The sequence below is a fragment of the Bacillus rossius genome, chromosome 11 (assembly GCF_032445375.1).
Source record: "Bacillus rossius redtenbacheri isolate Brsri chromosome 11, Brsri_v3, whole genome shotgun sequence".
In the NCBI taxonomy this organism is placed as follows: domain Eukaryota; kingdom Metazoa; phylum Arthropoda; class Insecta; order Phasmatodea; family Bacillidae; genus Bacillus; species Bacillus rossius.
This window is the reverse complement of record NC_086338.1, coordinates 28,256,120-28,275,743: the sequence shown is the minus strand read 5'-3', so window position 1 is coordinate 28,275,743 and position 19,624 is coordinate 28,256,120. Positions and strand designations below refer to the sequence as shown.

Below are 19,624 nucleotides of genomic sequence, written 5' to 3'. Positions count from 1 at the left end.
GTCGCATCCGTCATTTTCGTACACGTAAAAACATAACCACAGACCATAAGAAGTTAGGGCGTCTCAGTTATGCGAGTGTCATGTGTGAGTGACGGCAGCCATTTAATGAAGGTTATTTATGATATAAAATGAAAGTGCCTTTGTCCATAAGTAAAAGCTTGAGTAGGTAGCCTAATGTCTTATATACTGATATCAGCTCCACTGGAGAGATCTTTAATGAATACGAACTTACCGGTGTGACTTTTGCTGTTCAGTTCAATATTATGAAACGAAAATCACAGAAAGCTATCAGAATCAAGAGGAAGTCCTTTAAAAATTGTGGAGGGTGTTATAAGATGAAATAATAATCAAACAAAAGAAAGAATCAAAAATCATACGGTTGCTGTTTCAATAAAGTTACAATGTATATTCAACGATATCAAGATGATATATTTGCAAGTGGAATGACAGAGTATTAAATATGATTTACAATCTTGAAAACATATCTCGAACTAGTTACTGATTCATAGTTTAACTGGCGTGTGCTGGTAGTCATTGAGAAAATAACAGACTCGCGTCTAAAACAGACCCAAGTATAAGGCTCACCGTTCTACACAAAAAGATAATGTGCAGTCATTATTCTATACTCGATTGTAAAAAATGGAGTGAATTCTAGTCTAATGTTTTATTCTAGTCTAATGTTTTATTCTAGTCTAATCTTTTATTTTATCCCGCCTAGAACCATTTTATCCAAATAATGGACCTACATATTATTTACCAAATAGAAATAATCATTACCTAATTCTGACATCAACAATGTATCGTACAAGTAATGCTTACTTGTAACAGTTATTGGAGAACTTGTTGTAGGAGGCCAGTGTGATGAGGCCCCCCCAAGCAGGGCTGAGCGCAAAAAATATCTGGACCGCAGCGTCCCCCCACACCTGTAACAAAGATTTGCAGAAAACAATTAAGTTGTTTGTTAACGACACTGAGAAACACATGCAGTCCACATAACAGTGGCCACAGGCGTAGATCTCGGGAGGGGGGCAGGGGGGGCCATCTCCCCTCTCCCCCTGGAGTTAAGAAGCCCCTTATTTCGGGGGAGGGGGGGGCGCTTGCGCTTGAAAAATAGTGCCTGTGAAACGGGATTGATAAACGTTAACGTCAAAACTATATTTTTTTTATGGGAAACTTTCGTTGCATTTTAAAGTTTTCTACGTATTGCATTCACATAGGCCAAGATATGGACAGTATACACCATACAAGCATCCTGTCCAGATATGACTTGTGTCGGTTAACTTTTGCTCCCCCCTCCCCCCTAGAATGTCCACAGGTCCACCTTGCAACTCCTGCAGATTTGCACCCCTGGCAGAGGCAGAAGTTTGAATGAGATCTGTCAAATTTGAGACGAGTTACATAACAGAGACGACATGCAAGAAGTGAACACACAGAGGAGACTGTATTAAAGTTCTGGTGAGAATCATGATGCTATTGCCATTAATAACGCCCTACAGATATTTCAAGAATCATCGTCTTGGTGACTACAGAATTCCTGTGCTCGGGCAGATGGCACTGCATAATTTCACTAATTAGTAACCGAAATCTGAAGGTGAATTCTGTATTACTGATAACAATTCAAAATAAAATCAAACAACATAGCCTACTTTTGGGGTGGAAAAAATTCTTTGTACGACTTAGGCTGCACATATATTTTTTTAGTAACTTTGACTAAACACACTAAAACCAAACATATTTAATTTTCCTTTTCTAGCGTTGCGAGTTATTTGCTTAAATGCCCCATGTTTTAAAATAACTTGCTTAGTTAGAATATTAATTTTTTATAGTGTTAATAGTCAAAGTTTACCCGATTAAAAATGTTTGCCACGTAATTCGTGCAAAAACCTTTTCTGCAAAAGTATAGCATGTTTGACTATTTTGAATTCTTTATCAATAATAGGGTTAATCAGAATTGCGTGCCAAATATTTTTGGTTACACATATAATCTATACTAATATTATAAAGCTGAAGAGTTTGATTGTTTGTTTGTTTGAACGCGCTAATCTCAGGAACCGCTGGTCCGATTTGAAAAATTCTTTCAGTGTTGGATAGTACATTTATCGAGGAAGGCTATAGGCTATATTATATTATCAAAAACGTAAGGTATCCTTACTAAAAGTCCAATTTAGAATCATATGCGTTGGAGGGGGTTAGATACAACATACAGTACACGTCCGAAGTGTGTGTTGACAATGCCGCAGGCGCTAGAAGTTTATTTCCTATTGTCTATTAACATTGTTGCCACGCACTAGATGCCTTATCATTCTTAATTTTCCTATACAAGTAAAAAACACCCGTGTGATATTAACAACGAAGTAATCAGTACCCTCATAAGAGTTCAATTAGTATTTAAATGCTTTTTATCACTTTAAATCGCAAACCTAAACTATTGTATTTTTATCCTCTCTATGTGTTTAATTTGTTTTTTATTGCCCTTTTTTCAAATATAAATATTTTACAGACTTGAAACTTCACAGAAATGTTCCTTATGTTACGCAGGATGACATTTTCCGAAAATTAGATCCCATGGGTGGTTAAAACCAGGCAACAGTGGGTACTTTGTCTGCATGAGAACAGGATTTTGCATTGTTCATGCCTTCTGCATCTCCATGGCAACGGGCATCGCGCGGCAGTGGCGTACCCACAAGGAGGGGCATGTATAATGAGCGGCGCAAGAGTGATCTGCCTGTAGACTGCCGTAGCGAAGTACGGGTACATCAGTTGTACGTTGCGTGCACGAGTCGGGAAACCATCGGTGCTATTCATTTTCTCTCCGGTACATTATACAGCATTGTAATAAATTTTCACTGAATTTTTTTAATTTACCATTACTGTAAATGGGAGATGTGGCTTAATTTTTTTTTCCATTAGTATAGCCGTGCGAAGCCGGGTCGGGCAGCTAGTATCTAATAATTAGGTGCGAGATGGGTATTTTGAACCTTTTTTAAAATGCATATAATTCAATAACCACGCGAAGACGCGGCTGGGTGAGAGAGCGGGTACCTGCGCCTTGGTGAGAAAGCAGGTACCTGCGCCTTGGTGAGAGAGCGGGTACCTGCGCCTTGGTGAGAGAGAAGGGTACCTGCGCCTTGGTGAGAGAGCAGGTACCTGCGCCTTGGTGAGAGAGCGGGTACCTGCGCCTTGGTGAGAGAGCGGGTACCTGCGCCTTGGTGAGAGAGCGGGTACCTGCGCCTTGGTGAGAGAGCGGGTACCTGCGCCTTGGTGAGAGAGAAGGGTACCTGCGCCTTGGTGAGAGAGCAGGTACCTGCGCCTTGGTGAGAGAGCAGGTACCTGCGCCTTGGTGAGAGAGCGGGTACCTGCGCCTTGGTGAGAAAGCAGGTACCTGCGCCTTGGTGAGAGAGCGGGTACCTGCGCCTTGGTGAGAGAGAAGGGTACCTGCGCCTTGGTGAGAGAGCAGGTACCTGCGCCTTGGTGAGAGAGCGGGTACCTGCGCCTTGGTGAGAGAGCGGGTACCTGCGCCTTGGTGAGAGAGCGGGTACCTGCGCCTTGGTGAGAGAGAAGGGTACCTGCGCCTTGGTGAGAGAGCAGGTACCTGCGCCTTGGTGAGAGAGCGGGTACCTGCGCCTTGGTGAGAGAGCGGGTACCTGCGCCTTGGTGAGAGAGCGGGTACCTGCGCCTTGGTGAGAGAGCGGGTACCTGCGCCTTGGTGAGAGAGCGGGTACCTGCGCCTTGGTGAGAGAGCGGGTACCTGCGCCTTGGTGAGAGAGCGGGTACCTGCGCCTTGGTGAGAGAGCGGGTACCTGCGCCTTGGTGAGAGAGAAGGGTACCTGCGCCTTGGTGAGAGAGCAGGTACCTGCGCCTTGGTGAGAGAGCGGGTACCTGCGCCTTGGTGAGAGAGCGGGTACCTGCGCCTTGGTGAGAGAGAAGGGTACCTGCGCCTTGGTGAGAGAGCAGGTACCTGCGCCTTGGTGAGAGAGCGGGTACCTGCGCCTTGGTGAGAGAGCGGGTACCTGCGCCTTGGTGAGAGAGCGGGTACCTGCGCCTTGGTGAGAGAGAAGGGTACCTGCGCCTTGGTGAGAGAGCAGGTACCTGCGCCTTGGTGAGAGAGCGGGTACCTGCGCCTTGGTGAGAGAGCGGGTACCTGCGCCTTGGTGAGAGAGCGGGTACCTGCGCCTTGGTGAGAGAGCGGGTACCTGCGCCTTGGTGAGAGAGCGGGTACCTGCGCCTTGGTGAGAGAGAAGGGTACCTGCGCCTTGGTGAGAGAGCAGGTACCTGCGCCTTGGTGAGAGAGCGGGTACCTGCGCCTTGGTGAGAGAGCGGGTACCTGCGCCTTGGTGAGAGAGAAGGGTACCTGCGCCTTGGTGAGAGAGCAGGTACCTGCGCCTTGGTGAGAGAGCGGGTACCTGCGCCTTGGTGAGAGAGCGGGTACCTGCGCCTTGGTGAGAGAGCGGGTACCTGCGCCTTGGTGAGAGAGAAGGGTACCTGCGCCTTGGTGAGCTGCTCCCAGTCGGGCGTCAGGTAGAACAAGATGCCGGTGGAGGCGCCAGGCAGCGTCACGCCTCGCACGAACAGGATCACGAGCACCACGTAGGGGAACAGAGCCGTGAAGTACACCACCTGCACCGCACACTTCTGGTCACCACTGCACCACTGCACCACTGCACCATGGACTTCTGATCGTGTCAATGGCGGCTCCAGGAAGACCTCTCAGGCAGGGCTCTCACACACACGAGGATGACATGGCCCTTGGGATATTCACAATATATATGGTCTCAAATACTGAAATTTAGTATTTTCGTACAAATTTTTGATTGAAAGAAGAGTTTAGCACATTAACGGAAGTATTTAAGTTTAACATTAATATTCCCTACAAAGAAATAAGAAGTAAAATTTGGGCTCGGAAAGGGGCTATCGTCCCCTGCGCCCTTCCTCTGGAGCCGCGCTTGGATTATGTAGACCGTCACTGAACCATGGACTACTGATTAGGTGGGCAGTGACATTGAACCCATGGACGATTGATCAGGTAGACTGTCACTGAACCATAAACTAATGATTAGGTAGATCGTCAAATAGAATAAAATAAGCCATGCTAGAAGCGATGTTTTAAATTGTTTGCTTGAATGAAAGCATTTCAAAGCTTTTTTTCTAAACAGTTATTTTTTCTGTGGATAAAGTGTAAAATTACTATAACATTAAAAATTTTACAAAATAAATTATTTTTGTATTTGTACTTATATAATTTTTTCAATTTGATATATAATAATTATACATACAGCATAAAAATATCAGCATGGACATTTGGTAAACTTTATGTAACATAAATTAAGTAAATAAATTCAAAAGAAGGCAATTATAACTTAATTTTCTGACTATTAGAATTCTTAGCTCTGTGCCCGAAGGATTTTTTTTTAAATATCAATGATAAAACATTCAAAAATGATTAATGGAAAATTGATATTGACTTCCTTTGAAAAGTAATTTGTTTCCACAGTTTTGAATCTATGTATACATACTTTAAATAGTATAAAACAAAGTTTCTGTCTATTTCTTTCCATTTCTCCGCTTGCGTCTTCTAAACCACGCAAAATGAGAAACAGAATGAAACAGAAAGCGACTTTGTTTTACACTATCTAGAGACTATAAAATATAGAAGAGAATATTTTCATTTGTGACATACTTATAACCATTTAAATAAATAATTATTCAAACATTATACTTTTTCCCTTAAATATTGGTCTCATTTTCTTTATTTCTATATTTCTTCGAAGCTGGGGCGGGTCGCAAGTGTGTGTGTGTGTGTGTATGTGTGTGTATGTGTATATATATGTATATATATATATATATGTGTGTGTGTGTGTGTGTTGGTGTGTGTGTGTGTGTTCATAGCATGTTTCACAGATACAATTCAAGACTAAGATACATACGTATGTTGTAAAGTGAGAGAATTTGGGATTAAATAAATAAATTTCAAAGGTAAAACTATATTCTATTCATGAGGAAAAGAAACCAATGTTAAATTTGCGCTTGAAATAAAGATTTTAATTCCAGTGAGCACATACCTTGTTCTAATTTCCTCAATAACTACTCATATTGTTTTTTAAAAAAAAGTAGGAAACATGTTTCATCAATTTTTTACATGCTTTATATTAGCTTCACCTGTATGTTTGTCTGTCCGTCTGTAACTCTGTCTGTCCGTCTGTAACTCTTTCGACTAAGAGTGAGTGACTCATCACTGTAAAATGTCCCACCCATTTCATTACGTTCGTTAGCCGAGCGGTCTAAGACGCGCGACTTCTGTGACGTCAGCTTTCGGATTCAGCGATCGTGGGTTCTACAACCGGCCACGCCGAAAAAAAATTTTTTTTTTCCCCGGTAAATTCTAATATTATATCCATACATCTAACTGCAAATGATTCGTAGAGACTTTACCATTTCTTTGTGACGTTGCAACTCCAAATAGTTATCTCAGATGGTAATAGGTAGTGTCGGTAACTCATTTCCCTATGATAATTATACATAAATATAGTTTAAAAAACTAAAAAAACATGCTTTTAAAGAATATCAAACTAAAAAGTTAAAAATAAATATAGTTTAAAAAACTAAAAAACATGCTTTTAAAGAATATCAAACTAAAAGGTTAAAAATAAATATAGTTTAAAAAACTAAAGAAACATGCTTTTAAAGATTATCAAACTAAAAAGTAAAAAATAATTTTAAAATTACATTAGTATAAATGAGAAAAAAGCATGGGGCGCTTAATATTCAAAAAATATGGCACAAAGCGCCTCAAGCTTTTTTCTCATTTATACTAGTATTGCTTATATACTATTGTCATAAATTTAATTTTAAAATTATTTTTTACTTTTTAGTTTGATAATCTTTAAAAGCAGGTTTCTTTAGTTTTTTAAACTATATTTATTTTTAACTTTTTAGTTTGATATTCTTTAAAAGCATGTTTTTTAGTTTTTTAAACTATATTTTTTCCTAATGCAAGCTCGTCTAACAGCCGTTGTTGGTTTGTCCGTAAACATTGTGCAACACTTGGTGGTTGGTAGCTGAAGTGACTCACCTTCCCGGAGGATTGGACGCCCTTGGAAAGGCACAAGAAGACGATGATCCACGCCAGCAACAAGCACAGCGCCATGGATATTTTGATTTCTCCCACTTCCTCGACTCCGGTGGACAGTCCCAGGACGTAGTTGCTGCGAACAACAACAGCAACAATGACAACAACAACAACATAGGCGTGCCTACAGGGGGGGGCCAGGTGGGCCGTTGCCCCCCCCCCCCCTAATTTAATCACTCAGATCGGCATTTTCTCTAATGCGTTCGTTAATATTCGTATATTCCTGGCACTGCGACACTCAAACTGTTTTTCAGTGTTGCAGCGTGCTAATTAACAATATTTTTTGAAACATTTTATCGTTCTGGAAATACAGCCGCCTTAGTTTATTTAAAACACGAGGTCCCTTAAAATGGCCAAGCAAAAAGACATTTTTAAGAGGTTTGTTAAAGTTCTGTTGTCTGAATTGCTGTGTTTGCATTCACTAAAAAGAAGTTCATTTCAAGGTAGATCTGAACCAAGCTATTGGAAAATTCGAGGGGGGAATAATGTGTAAGAACCCTTTAAACATTTGTCTATGGAAAAAAAAATACTTTCAAGATTGTTAAAATTATATGGATATAAATATTAACTAGTAAACATATCTCGTTGATACTGCACAAAAATATAAACACGGCAATGAGTGAATGTATTTGGGCTATTTAACATTCTAAATTCAGCTTCTGATTTGAAAATTTAGCAGGCCCCCCCCCCCCCTCCTAATGGAAATGTCTGGGCACGCCTATGAACAACAACCACCATGACTTGCTCGCAGGGCGACAACATGCCGGTACGACTACGACCTCAAGTTTACTCGCGTCTGCTTCAGCCTGCGCGCGACTGGGCTCGAAGACCACGCAGCAAATATAATTATCATGCAGTGACAACGTCTAATTAAATCGATGAACGCCGGCTGCACGCACGGAAAAAAAGTGTCCCGTTACGCACATTGTTCCCTTACGCTGTGTCCCGTTACGCTCATTGTACGCTTGCGCTGCATCTATCTCTCTTCCACTCGACTGTTTATGAAGTGAAGTGAAAAGTTAATGTGGGTTTCATTACTTATTACAACAACAATTCCGGCAATAAAGGTTAATTATTCTTGCATTTTAAAAAATCTGATTACTCGTATAATTTCAAGTATTTATTCTTATATTATTAAAATAAAAATGATTAAATTTTGTTCATAAAAGTATGCAATAATTTCATCAATTTTGTTATGAGGTTTTCATGTTAAACTATCGTCCGTAAACCGACTTTACAAACAACCAATTTTTTTACACAGTATTATTTTTGCTATCTCGGAAATTTAATTAAAATCATGCAGAAAATACCTACTGTAGAACAGACTGAGAATTGTTTTTTTTTTTACGATTAGCTCTTTAAGTTGCAGTTGATTTTGCTAGTATATAGTTCTGACAAAAAAAAGGGGGGGGGGGGGGGGTTGTCTGTAAAGTCGGTTTACGGACGATAATTTTACGTGATAACGTCATAAGAAAACATTGATGAAAAATTGCATACTTTTTAATTTTCAATGTTATTTATAGTTTTTGCAAATTTAATTTAAACAATTTTTGTTTAAATGTAATCACGAATAATTAGTTATAGAAATAAACTGAAATCAAATCAATGTCAATAAATTGTTGATTTGAAATAACGAAATTGGACAAATAAATCAAATTTTTTTAAATTGCTGCTTTTAAAAAGCCCGCCTTAACCTGTTTGATATTGTAGAAGATTTTCTCGCACGGTGGTTGGCCGGTTCTTGCCGCTCGGCTCAGGCAGAACGTGACAATGAATCATGCTTTTACGTGCGTGCAGCTGGCGTTCCTCGATTTATAAGACGTTATCACGTCAAAAGGCAAGTTTAAACAGCAATCAGATAAAGAGAAGAACGACAAAATAATTTGGTGACATGATAACAATTTTTTACTATTTGGGGGGAGGGGGGAAACATCATTAAATAAATAATATTTCAAATAATTAAATGAAGGACGATTCACAGACTCCTGATATTTGTGCAATTTGTATGTCTGCTGATGGGACTCACAAATAATTGTTTGATTTAAGATAACATTTTCACAGTGGGATGAAATTATATTTCAAAAATATAACCGAACCAGCCTAATTTTAGAAAGAAATGATTAGATTTATTAGAAGTTACTAAATGGCTTAAATTCTAAAGATTTTTTTTTAAAATAAAATAGGTAATCCATCAAATATTACGAATATGTGGCTGTTGATATGGCGTGTAGTTTGAAAGCCACCACATATGAAAATATCGGGAAACATCGTGTTTGATCGTGTATATATGTAATTAATGAAATTCAGTGTGTGACTTTTATGGTTCAGTGCGGTATGGTGCTCTGCAAGAAAACTATACTTAAGACTTCCTAGCTATTGATTCACACTAGTGCGTAGACGAGGACATTTCCTGTGTTTTAAATCTCCCGCCCTCACTGCATTCACTGTGTGAGTTGGCAACACATCCGGCTACCAAGTTTCTACAGTTGGTGTCCCTGGCGGCAGGCGGATGTAACCAGTCGTCATCATGGAGTCTGGCCGGTAAGACGTCGTTTCGGGTACACTCGGTACCAATCTGTTTTGCCGTACATGTGATGTTGGTCATCGGTGTAATACAGTCCATTTTTTCGTATGACCAAACATTTTGGTCCTCCGGGCCGGATCGTTGATGAGTTTACCCCAAAGGACATGAACAAGGCATTGGAATTTTGGTTATTGTTTGTTCAGGCAAGTTTCTTTAGTAATGATATCATGGCTCTCAAGAAACAGCGTCGCCCTAGTCCTCAGCTTCGAAAGTTGGCCCCCTTCCTTGATGAGCATGGGCTGATAAGGGTGGGCGGCCGGCTGTCTGAGTCAAAGCTTCCCTTTGAGCAAAAGCATCCTGTGTTGTTGCCCAAGTCTAGTGCGTTGACTGACCTCCTTATTACCCACTACCACGAAAAGAATAACCATCCTGGTGTGCAGACGCTTAGAGGCATCCTCAGGGAACAATTTTGGATTCTCGGAGACAAGGATGCCATCACTCGTCGCCTGCGCCACTGTTTCCGTTGCTTCAGACAGAGACCGGCAACTTGGCAACCCCCTATGGGTAATCTTCCTGCTATGAGGGTACAACAAGTCAAGCCATTCGCTCATACCGGGGTGGATTATGCTGGTCCCGTTTTGATCAAAGCGGCTAAAGTCCGGCGGGCACCTGTGGTTAAGGCTTTTCTTTGTATATTCGTATGTTGTGCAACAAAGGCGGTGCATATAGAGTTGGCCTCAGATCTTTCCACTGATGTCTTCCTGGCAGCATATCGCAGGTTCATAGCCAGGCGAGGTAGATCCTCAGACATTTACTCTGACTGTGGTACCAATTTTGTCGGTGCTAATAATCATCTGAAAGAATTGGCCGAACTGTTGTCTTCTGCTGCACACCAACAAACCGTTGCAAACTCTATGTCCCAGTTCGGTGTTCGCTGGCACTTCAATCCCCCTGCGGCTCCTCACTTTGGAGGTCTCTGGGAGGCTGGAGTTAAATCCTTCAAGACACATTTACGACGAGTGATTGGGGAACAGGTACTGACTTTTGAAGAGATGTACACTGTCTTAGTACAGATCGAAGCCACCCTCAATTCGAGACCATTGTGCCCTGTGAGTAGCGATCCTAACGACCTTAATGCGCTAACCCCTGGCCATTTTCTTACTTTGGAGCCTTTAGTTGCCTTACCTGAACCTGATCTGATAGATGTTCCACTTAATCGTCTACAGAGATGGCAACTAGTCGAGCGTCTCCAGCAGGACTTGTGGCATCGTTGGCATCGTGACTACCTCCATACCCTGCAGCAACGTCAGAAGTGGCATGAGCCGGGAAATGGTCCTGCTCTCGACCAGCTCGTACTGCTTAAAGAAGAAAGACTCCCACCCCTTCAGTGGCGTCTGGGGCGTGTCACGGAACTGCACCCTGGAAGGGACGGAGTGGTGAGAGTCGCTACTGTGCGCACGTCTAGCGGGCCAATCAAGCGTGCATTGGTAAAATTGTGCCCACTCCCATACATGTGTTGAAATGGATTATTTCAAGGTGGGCGGAAATGTTTGATCGTGTATATATGTAATTAATGAAATTCAGTGTGTGACTTTTATGGTTCAGTGCGGTATGGTGCTCTGCAAGAAAACTATACTTAAGACTTCCTAGCTATTGATTCACACTAGTGCGTAGACGAGGACATTTCCTGTGTTTTAAATCTCCCGCCCTCACTGCATTCACTGTGTGAGTTGGCAACACATCCGGCTACCAAGTTTCTACAGTTGGTGTCCCTGGCGGCAGGCGGATGTAACCAGTCGTCATCATGGAGTCTGGCCGGTAAGACGTCGTTTCGGGTACACTCGGTACCAATCTGTTTTGCCGTACATGTGATGTTGGTCATCGGTGTAATACAGTCCATTTTTTCGTATGACCAAACACATCGTGTATAATAATTGGTAATTTAAATTCCTCAAGCTTTAACGAATGTACTTAATGTAAATTAATCTTCAATTTCTTAAACTTATTTTATCATATTTTTTTAAGAACAAGCGATCACTGATTACCACGTCATTAAACATATAAATCGCGGTAAGAAAATAATAACGCCCAAACTGCCTTGGCCATAAAAGCCATCTTTGAAATGATAATAAAATGAGTTGTTTTAATTCCTGTTGCAACTGGGAGTTTGTAAAATTATTCATTATATTTTTTATCCTCTTTCATCGCTCTGTCAGTCCATTATTTAATAAATTTATGGAAATATATTTTTTGGATTGAGACATTTGCCCATTAATTTTGCTCTTAGAAAACACTCGCACACAGTCGCGTAGCCACGAAACCCGTAAGAAGAGAAACTTAGCAGATAGAAGGATGTGTGCTTTGTGGGGTGAAAACATATTTGAAAAACGTGCAGTTATACATTGAAAACATAATTATATTAATTCACTGGAGTTCATGCCGTCAGTGGATTCTTAGAATGAATAAATGAGTCTTTAATAACTTTTCTAAGACACATTATCCTACTACAAATCTCTCTGTGCATTATTTTTTTTACAATTATAATTGAAGTTGAAAGGAATTTTAAAGACAAAAATTTACCGTTTCTTACAGAGCGAAAAAATGTAGCACTTTAGCGCCACTTCACCAACGCTTGCCCGAGAGTGAAGAATGGGGCGATCAATATTCCCCACCCCCTGATACTTCATCTTAAGCCCCTTCCCTTCTACTCCACGGGATTCCGCACTCCTGAGCGTTGCACTTTTAGTTACACTTATGAGTCATCGTCTCGTCTTACCCAACCAGCTATAGGCTATTGTTTCCGTTCGTCAGAACAGTTTCGCATACCCTCCTTCTGCATACCAAAGAGCAAGAAAGTTGAAAACCGGAATAAGAGTCCTTGTCATATAAATATATTATACATTTTTTTTATTTCGGCCTGCTTGCTGCTGATATTATATATATATATATATATATATATATATATATATATATATATATATATACTAGCTGAAGTACCCGTGATTCGCTACGTCAGTTTACGGGCAGAACACACTCGCACTGCTCATTATTCACGAGCCTCCTCGTGGGTGCGCCACTGTCGTTGCAAAATCTATTGCCATGAATACTTAGAATGCATCAAAAATGCAATAGCCCCGTTGCCATGGATATGCAGAAGGCATCAACAATGGAAAAGTCTGCTGGCATTGATACGCAGAATGCATCAAAAAATGCAATAGCCCGTTGCCATGGATATGCAGAAGGCATCAACAATGCAAAAGCCCATTTCCATGGATACACAGAAGGCATCAACAATTCGAAAGCGCGTTTTCTTGGATACATAGAAGGCATCAACAATGCAAAAGCTCGTAGCCATGGATACGCAGGCGTTATAAACAAAGCAAAAGCCCGTAGCCATGAAGACGAAGAAAGCATCAACAATGCAATCACGAAATTTCATCAAGAAAAATGGGTGCGTGTACTTAAGAGTGGTATATAGAGAAGCGGCTACTCAGAATCCGGCGCGAGCAGCACAAAATACTTCTAGCCTGGGCGGAGTTTAGCCTTGGAGGAGTGGCCTACTAGGAGCGCGTCCTGGCGAAATGATGTCGGTGGAGGGGATAGACTCGGTTTACCCTCCCTCACTCCATGGTCATTCCCTCCTCATGACGGCGCGGTACGGGTCGGGATGTCTCGACAGCATTGCTACCTGCCTGCCTGCCTTCCCCGTACGAGCGGAGCGCCGCGCGAGCTAGTGGCTACACACAACGTTTCATTCAACACAAATGTCAAATAACGCGAAAAGTATGTTTGTCGTAATGGTAGCATTTTTTTACGCGTGTTTAGTAGTTCATAAGTAAAAAAAAAAAAAAAAAGATAAAATGGATTACTATGTTTTTGCTAAAAACACAAACTTTTACATGAAGTGGGAAAAGTGATATTACATCGTAATTTTCGAAGTCACGTGGATATTAAACGTTACATATCCTCCAAGGAACATGAAATTACCTTATTCTGCAAACAAATCTTGCCGAAGTTAAATATATTTTCCGAATCGATGTTATGTATTTTTTATAACTCGCATCTGTCAATGATAGTTGTAAAAGCTTTTCGAAATACATACATATTATGTACTATTTTTTTAAAAAAAGTGTTCGTGTTTTTATAACATGGAATAATCTCATTTGTAATTGTTTCACTTGTGTCATGGCAATGAGTTATCATGCAGGTAGCATATATTTTATTTGGACGTGGTTTAAAAAGGCACTATACAAAAAATCGTTACATAATTCCACATTATAAAACATGTATTTATTTCACACGTAATTCATACATTTTGTTTCACACCAATATACAATGTTCATTATGTTATAAAAGACAAATAAATTTAAAAAGAGCACTATAAATTAAACCAATGTGGGCACGAGTTACTTCCAAGAAAGACAAATTAAAAAAAAAACTGTACGGTATAATAGACATTTTAAACACAAATATTTTTACATCACAAAAACCTTTTTCAAAACAGTTTGCAGAAAAGTCCAACAATCTTAAAAGTATGTAGATGGCCTTTAGAGAGGTATTTAAGAGAAACAAATGCTTAAATAGAAATAATTTTACAAATCCGATACAGTAAACGACAACAGATTATTTAAACAAGTTTAGTAGAATTACACACAAATTGGTTTTTACGTGTGACGCACAAAAAATGTACATAAGCTTTATATTTTTAACTAGACAGGCATTTATACTATTCGATTTAATGCACACACACTTTTAAAACAACAAAACACAGAATTTAATTCAGCTTACCACTGAAGCAAAATATTTTTATGGTCGCTATTATACATTTATTTCGTTTCTCCTTTTTGTTAGGACTTACCAGACAAGAAGTTTATGCATACCGAACACTCTTTTTATGAAATTCTCTTGTTTCTCATTTAAAAATTTTACAAAATTTCTCAATTGGCTGCCAAATGAATTAATTTCCTTCAAAAGTAACAGTTACGAACACCTCAGTATTTATTCACCTAAACAAGCAATGTCTTCTATAATTTTAAACACCATTGCTCACTTGAGCATTTAACCATTCTGGAAAGCTTAACTCAGCTTTAAAATTTACATTATAGGTAAGACATTTAATTTTTTTACATATCCAAAATAATTACGGTAATGATTCTCTAGGTATCCACTGAACGTGACCACACGGGCTATACTTTCTAATGCACACGTAGGTGCTGGCATACTAAAAATGAAGGTTCATGAAAATGCTTGGCATGGTTAAACGTTCTAGAAACAATGAGCAAGAATAATTTCCAGTATGAAAGGTGATAGTTTATGAAGCAAAGTGAGCAGGCGACTTAGATTGATAAATCAAACAGGTCACTATAAAAATTAGTTTGAATGATTATCCAAGACCAACATTTTCTTGAAAGTTCTGCAAAAGCTTGAAAAATGTTCACGTTTAATGTAATCAGGGTGTAATATTCGGTTTTGTTTTGGACGATCTTCGTTTTCCCATGCATTTTATCTTATGACTTCTGATAGCCTCTGTTATGTGCGGCGGATCCCGAATTTCCATATTTCTTGTGTGTCTAGGATCAACTAATTCCGGAAGAACGCATTGTGTGTAAAATAAAACGAGTTTTGGTTCCATTTTTTTTTTTTTTCCAGAATGTGTCGTCTCTGAAAATTTCCAATAGGTACTTTTAATTTATTTTGGCTCGAAGTCCAGATGCCAAACAAGCAAATATCCCTTCTGGTTATGTGAAGTTGACCCTGGACTTGGTAGAAATATTCAGGATCTTTTTTAAATGAAATGACAGTAGGACTTTCTTCAGAATATTTCAAATACTTTATTTTGCCTTCTCGCATGGCTTCATTTATGTCCATTCCATATGCCGAAGCAGGACACTATTTCTACGAGACGACCTTCGCCAACAAGGCCATCGGGTGTTGCGGCAAGAAATGGGTGTTCTTGGTCAATAAAAAGACCAGCTTTACTTATATTAATTTTTTCCTGGTCTTATAGCTGTTTGATGACTATTTCTTCGGACTGCCTGCCATGTTGTACTGCTGGAACATTAAGTATGTCATGAGAGTATATTATGGCTCTTACTAGGTTCTAGCAGGTTGTTGTTGGCTTCAAATAGGTTCAAACGTTTTATTACAAAAATTCTAAATCAGCAATAAATGTTTGTTCTAAATACCTTTCTTTCCTGTTGAACACTGCTCATTTCATACGCCATTTTATTAAGTTTTCAACGATGTTGATGTTTTCTATGATGATGGTGTCAGACACTTCCGTGGACCAATGAAAAACACCGGCTTCCGTTTCCAGCAGTTGGATTGGTGGCTGAAGTTTGGCGTACGATTTGGTGACTGTCCTGCAAAGATTAAAACAAAATATATTTGTGACATGTTGAGTATCAAAATTCCAAAAGTAACGAAATTTCCTATTTTGGCTCTCATATTTGAGTACAATTTTATAGTTGTGTGTTCCGCTCAAAATGTTGATGAATTACTCTTTAAAGGTAGTGAAATATTCAGTTAATTCTATAATCCTGCCTATAAACTCTACCACTGTTCGCAAACTAATCAGTAAATGTGGGATATGATGTAAGAGAGTTTTATTGTACACTAATATGACAAGTCTAATTCCAGAATGTAGGTACAGCACGAGATACGGGCATACACATGCATGCACGTACAAACTTGCATACAAAGAAGTAACATTCAAAAAAAAGGAAAGGCTACGTGGAACAATAATAATTTATGTCATCATATATTTACTGAATGTTTTTTGTTTGCAGGAGAGCCATATTGTATATCGTCCTTTACTAGAAAGCCTACGAGGCGAAAATTTTTCGCACTCAATATTTTTTATAAGGAAACATGGACAATCACCCAATGACGCACTTGAATATTGCAACATACAGCAGTAAGGATTCCTGGCGTTTTTACAGCTAGCGGCTACCACAAGTAACACAATAATTTGTTGATAGTCGAACGCATTTGTAAACTGAGACACGCTCAAACAAGGGAAATGAGGTGGGGGATGAAGAAACTGTCTTTTGGAACCGAACACAGTGAGTTATCAATAGCTTGCCTTCCATTCTCGCAATTATTCCCCCACCCTCATAACTTCACCCATACTGATTAATTTAATTATCTTTCGGCTTGTTTTATAATAGCACTAGTATTTTTCACGTCACATGGACTTTTCTTGGACTGAATAAATGCCCTATTAGTTCACTTTTTAAAATTACTAATTGAAATTGATAATCGATGACGTATGTATGGTCGTCAAGCCATAATAACTTCCTATGACTTGCATACAACAGTAATACCGAGTATCTAACTTTTCTTTAATCTGTCCGTAACACTAGGCCTATATATATATTTTTCCAAGAACAAATCCATAGAAGTTCAATTACTGAACTGAAAATTATTTATATGAAAAATTTAAGCCTTTCATTAGACTCTGAACGTAATAAAATGCTAATTATAAATGTTATCGTTAAATACAGTTCGCAGTTTGTGTAGTATAAAACACTGGCTACTTACTCCTCATCAGGATTCAGAACCATATTTTCATTCCCTGCGTTGCTTGATCCTGGTAAAGAAAAATGAGCCGTCAAGTTAGCTGTTTGGGGATCAGTTATTGTGCTGTTGACTTCCTCTTGAACTGCACCATATTCTTCAACTCTTCGGATTTTTCTAAAAAATTAAATGCATTGTACAAACTAAGTTGTAAAATATGTTTCTTAAAATAGTTTTTAGCCGGTTTTGGAATTCTCCGGTGTTCTTTTACATTGATAAAAGAAAAATTAATATCGGTATCGCTATATCTTACCTTTGTTTCTGGTACTCAATCAGATCCGTTGGTCTTCTTTTCTTCCGTTTCGCACTTAAATAAAGTCGCCCTAACTTACCGATTAATTTGTCTTGCTTTTTTTCCATGCGTACCGACTAACAGATAATTGCGTCTTTTTTATATTATGCGAAAGCTCACAAACAGCATTAACGAACCATTGAACGAATCAGCAGACTTAAAAATCTTTTACAATGTAGTTTGCTACCGAGTGAAGATTCTTTTCAAGCTACTCGCCAAGGAAATCGTCTGTCCCATGATAGTCCAGGAAAGATATGAAAAAAACATGGACAAATTGCAAGAAAAGGTTTTTTTTACATCAAAATTCGCAGAAAAATTCGTAGAATAACATATCCAAAATCCACCGAAATCCACTTTCTTTTGGTAACTTTTTTCCGGGTTTTGTCCCGGAAAAAACACGAAATAAAATAATAACTCAAAAACGGTGCATGTGACGACAAAACCTGTAGAGGCAAAAATTAAAGAAGATTAACTTTTCCATAACATATCCAAAGTTCAAGAAAATCAGCTTATAAATTCTGCTTCGTTTTCCGGGATTAGTCCCGGAAAAAATATTAAAAATGAAATAAATCGCAAATTGTGCACTTTGCAGCATAATGGTTTAGGAAAAAGATAAAGTAAACAATGTTTATCATAATATATGAGAATTTAACACAGATCAACATTTAATTTTTTTTTTGTTTTTCAGGAAATGTCCCGGTAAAAAGTTATCGAAAGCAAAAAAAAAACGGAAATCGTGCACTGTACTTCAAAATAAATCGTGAATTAAATTATGGGCAAAAAAATTGCATTATATAATTGACCTTTATCAAATTGTGCTTAAAATTTGTGTACTATTGTCCTGGCTGGTATATGTAGTTACTATTTATACGATTGAATTCCCATTCCCTTGTACTGAGTGATTTTATGTATCCATGTGTTATAACTCTGCAAACGATAAAATATATAAAATTAAATTAAATATGTCATTGACGGAGGATATTTACTTCATCAGTTACCTTGGCCCCATACTGCAACATACAACGAGATCGCTCAGCTGTACGTGAGTTTCATCTTGAAAAATTATGGATTAGCAACTACTGTATTTGATGGATATGGGAAAACTCACAGTACTAAAGACACAGCACATATGAGAAGAACAAGAGGTAATGCATCACCCGTAGTTGAATTCACAGGAGAAATGCATCTATCACTCCGTAAAGATATGTTTCTTTTGAACGAGCGAAATAAAGGACAATTTGTAAGGTTATTAGCAATACATTTACGCGAAGCAGAATGTCCTGTTGTTGAAGCACCAGGTGATGCAGATATTTACATTGTCCAAGAAGCTTTAAAATGTGCAAAATAACAGTTGACAATAGTTATAGGAACAGACACAGATTTACTTGTCCTTTTACTCTACTACTTTGGCTCACAAACACATAACTGTTTGTGTTTAAAAAGTGAACAAAGGCAGAAGAAAACATATCACATTAAGGAGCTAAAGCTGAAGCTCGGTGATGAAATTTGTAGTAATATTCTTTTCTGTCATGCATTCATGGGATTTGACACATCACACATCTATGGTATAGGAAAGGGGAAAACATTGGATCTGCTCCAGAATGACAGTGCCTTCAGGCAACTTGCGAAAGTATTTCAGATAGTATTCCCAGTGTGTCAAAAGAAGACACTGTAAAATCGGCAGAACAGCTGTAGTACGCCTGTACAATGGGTCAAGAAGTGACACACTCGACACTTTGCGTTGTAAAGTGTTTAGTGAGAATGCAGCTACTAGTTCCAAATGTGTACAACCAGAACAATTACCTCCAACTAGTGCTTCAGCTCGTTTCCATTTCTTAAGGGTTTTCTATCAGATACAAGAATGGAAGGGAATTAAGATGAATCCAGAAGAATGGGGATGGAGAAAATGTGGCTACCTTCTCTTGCCAATTTCGACAGACAAGCCAACAGTTCCGGAATGCCTTTTTAAGGTAATCAGGTGCACTTGCAAGGAAGATGGTTGCGGTGCATCCAACTACAGTTCTAGGAAACACGGCATCTCATGTTCTTCGGCTTGTGGAAACTGTCATGGATCAACCTGTAAAAACCGTGAATTACCTCCCGA

At 39.1% G+C, this 19,624-nt stretch overlaps 1 protein-coding gene across 1 annotated transcript in view; it reads right to left on the bottom strand.

Annotated features, from left to right (window-relative positions):
- LOC134536737 (sodium- and chloride-dependent glycine transporter 1) overlaps nucleotides 1-19,624 on the bottom strand; it is a 180,054-nt gene that overhangs the window by 21,336 nt on the left and 139,094 nt on the right. The window contains exons 5-7 of the mRNA XM_063376629.1: nucleotides 7,070-7,202; nucleotides 4,483-4,617; nucleotides 820-923 (exon numbers count right to left, since the gene is read on the bottom strand). Of these exons, the coding sequence (XP_063232699.1) occupies nucleotides 820-923; nucleotides 4,483-4,617; nucleotides 7,070-7,202 (372 nt within the window). The remainder of the gene's footprint in view (nucleotides 1-819; nucleotides 924-4,482; nucleotides 4,618-7,069; nucleotides 7,203-19,624) is intronic.